General features: G+C 37.5%; 1 protein-coding gene across 1 annotated transcript in view; it reads left to right on the top strand.

Annotated features, from left to right (window-relative positions):
* The window catches only part of SH3TC1 (SH3 domain and tetratricopeptide repeats 1), a 26,962-nt gene extending 20,181 nt beyond the window's left edge, over nt 1-6,781 (top strand). Inside the window, exons 13-17 of the mRNA XM_009697904.1 lie at nt 2,173-2,323; nt 4,438-4,560; nt 4,858-5,008; nt 5,897-6,093; nt 6,328-6,781. Of these exons, the coding sequence (XP_009696206.1) occupies nt 2,173-2,323; nt 4,438-4,560; nt 4,858-5,008; nt 5,897-6,093; nt 6,328-6,558 (853 nt within the window). The 3' untranslated portion in view covers nt 6,559-6,781. The remainder of the gene's footprint in view (nt 1-2,172; nt 2,324-4,437; nt 4,561-4,857; nt 5,009-5,896; nt 6,094-6,327) is intronic.
* The last annotated feature ends 2,659 nt before the right edge of the window (nt 6,782-9,440 follow it).

Below are 9,440 nucleotides of genomic sequence, written 5' to 3'. Positions count from 1 at the left end.
CACCATTTCAAGACCCAAATTATTTTTAAAATCTATGTAAATACATTTTAAAAGTATTATATATTAGGCAACCCTTGATGACTGCTACAGCTTTAGGATTATTGCTGGCAGATGACTTGTTTGCAATGATAGATTTTTACAAGACAATTGTTCCATTAGAAACCAAATAACATATTCCAAACAAGTCAGATGTCAAATTGTCTCTATGTTAGTGTTTCTCTTTGAGGAAATGCTTTTTTCAAAACTTATATAAGCATAAAGCCTATGTACAAACTGCATACTGTCAGTCTCCAGCAATTTCTATACTGCTTTTATTTTCAGAATACCAATTTTTTGCTTTGCTTTTTTTTAAAAAAAAAAAAAAAAACAAAAACACACAAGTCAATTTATAGTAACTAACAGGTGCTGGGGAAACTTACAGGTTTCTCTAGACAATTTTTAAAGTGTGTTTTTTAAGGCAGCTTTTTTTCTTACTGTGCCTCATGGAGTCACTTCAGATTCAGGTATTTTCAAGCATGCCTCAGTAAGGATGGAAAAAATACCCTCAGTTGTGGGAAGAGAGTAGATGCTTATTTTAGTTTTAAGTGGCTGCAGTCCAAGCATCTAACCTTCCTAGTATGTCACCTAATTTATTTTGCTTTGTTCACTGCTGTTTAGTGATGTAGTTGGTGAACATCCTTTGGACAGGCTGAAGACAAATGAATTGGTTAAGATTTCAAACTACCTGGAATTTTCAGAAGGATTTCACTAGCTGCTTTATGTGCATGGAATTTATGCATCCTAGGAGTCTGGCTTCCAGAGACTGACTGTGTAACCTTAGCAGACTACTAGATAATAGCACATACTCAATATGGTATTAGACCATAGTATCACAGTATTCTTTGAGTTAACAGCCCTGAGTAACAAGGATATGTGTCTATGACGAAGTAACAAAACCAGTGAAGTTCTTGGTGTCACCACCTCCATTGTAAATTACTGTGGCCATGCCAGCAGACACAGCCTGACCCGTTCCAGCTGCTGTTCTGGGTTATGGATTAGTATATGCTTCTGTCTGCTGTAAAAGCACTCTGAAGGAGGGGTGGAAGTAGCATTCAGGAGGGGTGGAAGTAGCATTCAGTAATTAGGCTGAGTTGGACTACTTCAACTACCTTGCCTTTGCTCATGTTAGCAGCTTGTTAGCAAAGAAGAGGAGACTGAAACGTCAGGGTTGTTCAGTGGTTCTTTACTTCCTCTCATGAGTATAAAAGGAGTGACAAGCCTCTTCAATTTCTGTAAGAATCAGAAAGTGGTAAAAACTTTTTCCCCCCTCAGGTGAGATACCTTATTGAGACAGAATTGAAATCTTGATAGTGTGAAATATGAAGGAGCGTATTACTTTTAGATTTGTTTCAGATCTCTCTGGAGGTCTAAGTAGGCTGTTGTAAAGATGCACTGTGTAAAGATTCACTGTAACTGCACGGTTCATGTTATATTTTAATGTGTTTGTGTCTTGTGCTTGGAGGAAAATGCATAAGGTCAAGGTGATGGGAGTCTAACACAAGACTGAGAGGGATTTAATAAGTCTGGAGTTTATATGTCTGGTATAAAGCACTGTAAGCTCAATCAACCTGACCTGTCTTTCCAATGAAGAGCATGACTACTCTTCTAAGAGCACAGTGCCCTTACACTTTAATAAAATTGCACTGCCCAATAATCTGATAATTTAGGTGCTTCTAGAACTGATCATGTCATGTCAAGTTTTTCTACAAGTGCTGAGTAGTCTGAATTGTGCTTAAGTCAGATGCCTAGGTGCTTTTAGAAAAAAAATATTTACAGATGCAATTCCTTTCTGAGGTTTCTAGGAAAAAGCCAGAAATGATAGAAGAGCTCGAGATGAGGAAAGATTTTTCCACCTGTCACTAGCCTGAGGTAGGGGAAGGACACATCTAAACTAAACTATCCTGAAATAACGTGTCAACAACCTAGTAGGAAACATAGATTGAACAAAAAAAGGAAGAGGAAAAAGACTGAGTTTGCTAGTTACTAGTGTAATATAGCTGAGAAATTATAATTGTGCATTGAATAGGGAAAACAGATTGTCTTTTACATTAACACAGAGCTTTTCTCACCATGAAGAAAACCATTTGCAGTTCTGAAGAACCCCTTAGTGATCAGCAGTTTACTCTGTTTCAGGGCTTACAGGTCAGCTCTGGAATATACCAAAAGAAGCCTTGGAATATTTATAGATCTCCAGAAAAAAGAGAAAGAGGCATATGCTTGGCTACGGGCAGGGAAGATATATTATGTTCTGAGGCAGAATGAACTTGTGGATCTTTATATTCAGGTACGTTGTCAACACTTACATGCATGCACGTTGTCAACATGGTGCAGGTGGCATGGTAAGAGAGTAAGTAATTCAGTGTAACTATCCCAGAGATTTTGCTAACTGATGTTCTGAACATATAGTAACGCTATGTATGTAATGCTTCATAGCTGAAAGTCTCAGCATATTCTGTTGGCACTCCATTTTAGTCTGTAGCTTGACTCTGGAAATATTTTGTATAGTGACCTTTCTTAGTGCCTGCTCTGTTGTAAATTCTGTGTATTTCTTCATCATCTACCAGCTCTACAGCACCACAGCAATCAAACCATGTATGCCTGCTACGTGCTGGTGGATAACAGATAATAATCATCTTAGCATGCTGACTTGTGGGCCAGATCCCCAGGAAAACAGAGAATAGCTTCTTCAGGAAGCTAAAGCTTTCTTTCTGTGGTCGTGCATAGCACAGCATGGAGCCAGCTGGAGCTGCTGCTGCCTTTGCAACAGTGAGGCCAGAGGTGTGTGGGTTGCGCACCTCGGACTCCCACAACCAACTGGGACCTCCTGCAGCTTCTAATGCTGTGCTAACAGACTGGAAGATGACCTGAAATGGGGATCTAGCCCTTGGGGCTGCTGAAACTTGATGATCCGGAGCCTTTCTCAGAGCTGCATTGCAGCCCAGATTTGACTCTGTCATTTATATGGCTCCTAGCCATACACTGAAGTGTTTGGGGACTCTTGCTTTTGTAAAAGAGTTAAAAATACTTCTCTTCCACTGTAAGGGAGAGTGCTGCCTTGTAGTGCAGGTTGTATACAGAACCTGATATAGTAAGATCTGAGTCTTGGCTGGTGTATGAGTGTTACCAAAATATGATCTCTAAATAAAATAATCAGATACCTGTTGTTAAGAGGTTTTGAAAAAATGTACAAAGCGGGAAAACATAGGAAACAAGTTCATGTTTAAAATGTACTGACACATAATATGTGGGGCCACTTCAATGAGCTTTTCTCCCAATTAAGTTACATTTTTGAATACCTACCAGGAAAACTGAATAAACGTGTTTACAAGAAGGGACTGTGCTATAGGCCTGTTACTTAATTTTCTTTTACTAAATCATTTTAGGTGATAGCCCCCAAGTCAGTCACCTGGTGGTACAAAAGCCAAATCAGCATGTGGAATGATTTTCTCTGTTTTCTTTTTTCCAAGAGGATTGGGCCAGGGACATGCATATGTATTCCATATCATGCATGTATGGAACATGGTATTTAGAGCAGAGAGGCAGTGTCTGTCCATTAAGAAAGCCTCAAAGCAGGAATCTGCCTACTAAAAGGCTGACCACTGTGCTGGTAATTTGTGCAAATCATCACATCATTACATGCATGTAAAACACAACTTCCACAATGTGATGCAATAGAGTCCTTAGGTGCCTGAAGTCAAAATAGGTGAAAAAGGATCACTGCCTTTGTCCTTAAGTAGAAAGCTGGACTTGGATTAATTGAATGCAACTTGAAAGCTAAAGATCACAAAGCCAAAGTAAGATTCTTAACCTTGCTTCATGTAAAAGTCCCCTTTCTCATTACTACTTATCCTGTCAATAACTGAATATCCTGGTATTCTTGCTTTGGGAAGGATGCATGCTGCCTTTCATGAAATCCTTTTTGCTACCATGGTATATATTTATTTCAGAAGTGGATAGTGGAGCTGCATTTATTTACAAAATTTTTCACAGGCTTTTAAATCTGCACTGTTAGCAATACCTAACTTGCAATTAGAATTTATTTCTATGATGTTTGATCTAATTCAAATTTTATGTGGCAGTTATCAAATACACTGTTGTTTTTAGTGCCATGTGTTGACAAAGCTAGCAGGATACTATTGCCAGAAAAAGGGAGACCATAACACTATGTGCCCAGGTTCTTAGGTTCCTTCTTAAGCAGCTGCCACTGGCCTGCTCCAAAACAGGGTACCAAAAAAGACAGAGCAAGGTCTCATCAAATACAGTCTTTCCTACCTTATAATGAGTAGAGAGGCCTAACAAGAACTTTTTTCAATTGCTAATATTTATGATTTTTTTTTTTATCAAGAAAGTAACCAAGATTCATATTCTTTCTTTCCGTGTTACTTGTTTTCTTTTCAGGTTGCTCAGGATGCTGCTCTTTACACAGGAGATCCAAATTTAGGAATGGAATTGTTTGAAGCTGCTGGAGACATATTTTTCAATGGTACTTGGGAAAAGGAGAAAGCAGTGACTTTCTACAGGGTTTGTACAGTTTTTCTACTGCATTGATAGTTATGTATGCCCCCATCATAGCAGGTGTTCTACAAATGCTGAACCAAAACATGATCATCTCAGCAAACAACTTATAACCTACTGCAGCTGAGTACTTTATGATGGTGTTAATAGGTATCACCTGTTTCAACTCCTCTTCTGGATGTAAGATATGTTATAAGCAAAGAGGAAAATGAAACTGGAAATTGCTTGATGTGACATAAATGGAAGTCTGTCAGTGCACATATTGGGGTTCAGCCACACCTAAGCTGTTGTTATGTGTTTCAGGACAGGGCTCTTCCACTTGCTGTTCAGACTCGCAACAAAAACACCGAACTCAGATTATGCAATAAACTAGTGGAATTGCTGGTGAATCTGAAGGCTTATGAGGAAAGTCTGGAATATGCAAAAGCATCTCTCATGCTCAGTGTAAATCTAGGTAAGACCAATTTCAGCTATAGCTGAATATGACTCATCTCTTTCAAACACAGCAGAACTCTAAAAAGTTTTCTTCCTTTGAATTCGGTCAGATTTCCTGCCAGGATTTCGTAATAATACTATCATTGCTATTTTTGCCTCCATTCAAGAATGAACAACTTTATTGCTGGCTCTTCTAACTCAAAATTCATATGGAAAACCTTTGGTAGAGCACAGAATTAAACTTAGGATTCCAAGTCCAAACTGAGTGTGTTTCTAACAGCTAAGATGTAATACTGATGAATAATACTGTCTTAAGAAACTTTAGAGTGTCACTTACTTTCAGATTTGCTCATAGCCTTGCTGGTGAACTGACCTAGGATAAAGTAATCAAAAATGACAGGGCTAGTTTCAAAAATGACTGTTCTTCAAGTTTGAGAGCTGTTCAACTGATTAAGAACCCTCTCGCCTCTCCGTACAAGCAGAGACATGTCATTTTTATAAGTTTGAAAATCATCTTTTTATCGTAATTTCTGATGTAAAGTATGTACTGGGAAGGGCAAGGAAGTCTTTAATTCCATTAGCTTGCTTTCTTTCATTACTTTCATAATAATCTATTTGTATTCTTCGTAAGTATGTGCATGGTGTATACATCTATATATGAGTGATGAATTTAGTATTTCTTAAGAAAATCCCAGATATCATCAAATCATACAGTGGGAAATTCAGGAATTCTGTAGGATTTTTCTTAAAGGGTAAGTTTTGGCCGTGTGTCTCTTGAGCAAAATCAGTTTTATTCAATAAAAGCTCAGCAAATAGCTATAGAAATAAAACAAATAATAGTATAGAGGTATCTGATTTGAGACTGTTTGACTTCAGTTTTATCCTAACTCATACATTATCTCATTAGGAAATCAGCTAAATGAACGAATAGCTTACCATCGGCTGGCTGCCATCCATCATCATTTGGGTCACTGTGAACTAGCTGAACACTTTTATTTAAAGGCCTTGTCCCTTTGTTCCTCTCCTCTGGAGTTTGAGGAGGAAACACTGTATTACGTCAAAGTGTACTTGATCTTAGGAGACATTATATTCTATGACCTTAAGGTAAGAAATACTAAAAACTGGTGCGGAAAATGGTTACATTGAGTAATGTTTCATAACATCAGGTTTTACCACATTCTGCTTTTATGCATTTAAAATGTAAATAAGAAAGTAGGAAAACCTACCAAACTTCAGAATCTATATCATTCTTGTTTGATACCTAATAAACTGAGTTTGGATGTCCTCTTACACCTGTTGTACTACAAAACGGACTATCGCTGCGTCTTTTTATTTCAGGATCCCTTTGATGCAGCAGGCTATTACCATTTGGCGCTTGCTGCTGCCATGGACCTGGGCAATAAAAAAGCTCAACTGAAGATTTACACAAGACTTGCAATAATCTACCATAACTTCCTTGTGGATCGGGAAAAGTCTCTCTTCTTCTATCAAAAGGCAAGAACCTTTGCAACAGAGCTGAATGTTAGGAGAATAAATCTAGCTCCTGATCAGTGTTATAAGAGTTCATGAGCACCTTTGGAAAATGCTGTCTAACAACTACAGATGTACCTAAAGAAATATTGCATTGGCTTTGTAGGAGGATGCAGAATGCATTTAACAACTCATAGGCATGTGCTGTAAGCCAGAGCTCAGCATCCCAGACTAAATTACCAGTTTATATGACAGTGAACTACACTTCATTGTTTCCAAGATACAGTCTTGTACTTGTTGTTCAAGGATCAGCCTGTGAACTAAAACCAAAATCCAATAGTCTTTTTTAACCAAATCTTTTTCTGATCTGTTTCTGCCTAGCTGTATATCAGAAAATGGTCAATGCGTAGATGCAACAAAAAATATTGAATAAAGTGTTATATAGAAAAAACATTCCATATGAATGGTGGCTTTCTTTGCATGACCAAGCTCCTGTATGACCTAGCTCTGTTATCTTTATGGCATCAGGTAAATACATTGGCACTAGCATGTAAGGTGGGGTATTTGAGAATTAGTTCGATCCAGTTCCCCAGACATCACCTCTCATTTCCTATCAAATTCATCTACTGCAGTACTTACAAGCACTAGTTAAGATTTATCTTCCAATTCCTGAAAACACTTATGTACATGTTGTAATAACTAACTGGTTTCCAGAACTGAAGTCTCTAGTAATATGTAAGTTGTAGTTTTGTGGATTTCAGTGGTCATGTGAAGGCTCTCCTTCCCTCTTTTCAAAGACAAATTATATGGTGTTTTTTTAACTGACCATTTTCAGAACTGTCAGTATTGTCTGCAATGACCTATTACAGCATTTCCTATTGTCTTACATACAACTACATTATGTTCAGAAAAATGTACTCCTTCACTTTAGTTGCAAAAATTCTGGATTGTTAATTTTGATAGTTCTAAATCTTTGTGCCTCAAAACAGTTTCATACCAAAGCTACGGTAGAAATGACATATTAGATCATACTGTATATTTTGAGAAGGAATGTCAATGTCTTAAAAAGAAGTCTGATAATCCATAATTAAATATTCAGATAAATTTTGAAATTATGCCTTTTCCCTGTAAGAACTTCATACAGAAACTGCTAGTTTATTTTTAAGAGATGTTACAAAGGATGGAAGTAAGGAAGTATCTTTGGAAAATGCACACACAATCTCAGAAACCAGCCTAGGGGTTGTTGGCTACACATTGTATTTTATTTGCTTATACTGTCAAACCTGGGGAAAGGTGCAGAAAAACTTTTTTTTCTTTTCTTTTTTTTTTTTTTTTTCCAGTATGTGTAGCTATGCAATCTCATTGCTTTGGTTATTTCCCTAAGAATCTTTCTTTTCCTAAAATCTGTCATTCACAGCACACTTTGAACACTTTCCATATAGACATTCAGGTGTCTGACTCTTGTCATCTTTTTGACCTTGTGAATTCTTCATTAGTTTTTTGACTTCTTCCCTGGAGGGAGAGAGGGTACTTTATATATAATTGAGATAGACTGATACTTAGGATACTCTCCAGGGAGGTGGGAAGCGCATCTTCTTCCTTGGTGAGTGCTTATAAGCACTAGTCTATATAACTATCATGATAATTGTGACCTGTCAATTACCTTGAAGAGAAGATTTGAATTCTTAGGTAGACAAGATAACTCTCTGCAGTCCTGCACTCGGCTCAAGGGTCCAGAAAGTGAAGTGGGGCTTTAGCGCTATGCCTTTGAGCTTAAACACTTTATATTTGCTATTTCTAGAAGGCTCCTTGCACAGTAAGCATTTGTTTGTTTTTCTCTTTTAACACTGTAAAGAGAACTTAAGTGCTCCTCTGTTTCAGTTTCATGCTGAGGATTAGATAGCTAAAAATAACGAACATGATAGTGCCTTCCTTGTAAATATGCAGCATTATTAAATATATCTTAGTACTTAGCCTTTGAAAAATAAAAAAGCTTTATGTTGATTAGTGAATCAAATCTCTAATGTCTTGATTGTAGAAATGGGTGTACTGCTTAAAGCAATTCTGCACACAATTCTTTTTGGACACTCACAATCAGACTGGAACTAAGCATTAAAGTTGAAAGTTTTACTGTTCGGCATGTCCTAGGAACTTATCTTGAAGACTGAGATTCAGACTGGTGTCATATTGTCCCCCTAAGCATGGGAAATTAATTATCCCACAGCCTCTTCCTTGTCTTGACCTGAAAACTCTACAGAACTCCTGTATGATCTCTGCAGATCTGGGAAAATTGTGGGTGTTGCTCTCTCTTCATTAACTTGCTTTTCAGTGCTTGGCAGTCTATTTTCCATTTCATTTGGCTTTCAGATTAAATAAATTTATAACCTCTCTCTGGTTCTGATTGCTGTAATCACAGGCATTCTCTTTATATTCTGGGAATGGAAGTTGTACTTCCTAATCTGGAATTCAATTCTGCCGATAAGACCTACCTTATTTCTTGTATTGCTACTTCATCTTGTTGCCTTGATTCCACAGAATTTTTGCTTTCACAGCAATCCAGTCCTTTATTTTTAATTCACCCTTTAATGTTAAACTGTGCTTGGGCAGTGTATAGCACACTGAATTTTTGGCCATTCCCTTCAATCCGGTTGAACAGCAGACGAATACGTATCTGGCTTTTGAAATGGCAGTACCTGAATTCTCTCCTTGCTCTGATGACACAGGAATTCTGTGTTTCCCTACTCAGTGTGGTTAAAGTGAGTCATTGAAATCCTATGCCTAAGAACAACATTCCTATTAGATATATAAATGGCATGTTAGGTTTTCAAAAACTTCTTCAAAACCTGTTAGACCTTTAAATACATCTTTTTCTCCAGGAAGCACAACCTCATGTTATGGTCCTGTGATAACAAATGCAACGCACCTGGACAGCAAAGTTGGAATTTAAAAATTCTGGGAGGAACTGGATTTGTGCTAAAGGA

This window comes from Cariama cristata, unplaced genomic scaffold, assembly GCF_000690535.1.
Source record: "Cariama cristata isolate BGI_N322 unplaced genomic scaffold, ASM69053v1 scaffold22323, whole genome shotgun sequence".
In the NCBI taxonomy this organism is placed as follows: domain Eukaryota; kingdom Metazoa; phylum Chordata; class Aves; order Cariamiformes; family Cariamidae; genus Cariama; species Cariama cristata.
Note: the sequence above shows the minus strand (reverse complement) of the source record. Positions and strands in the feature narration are given on the sequence as shown.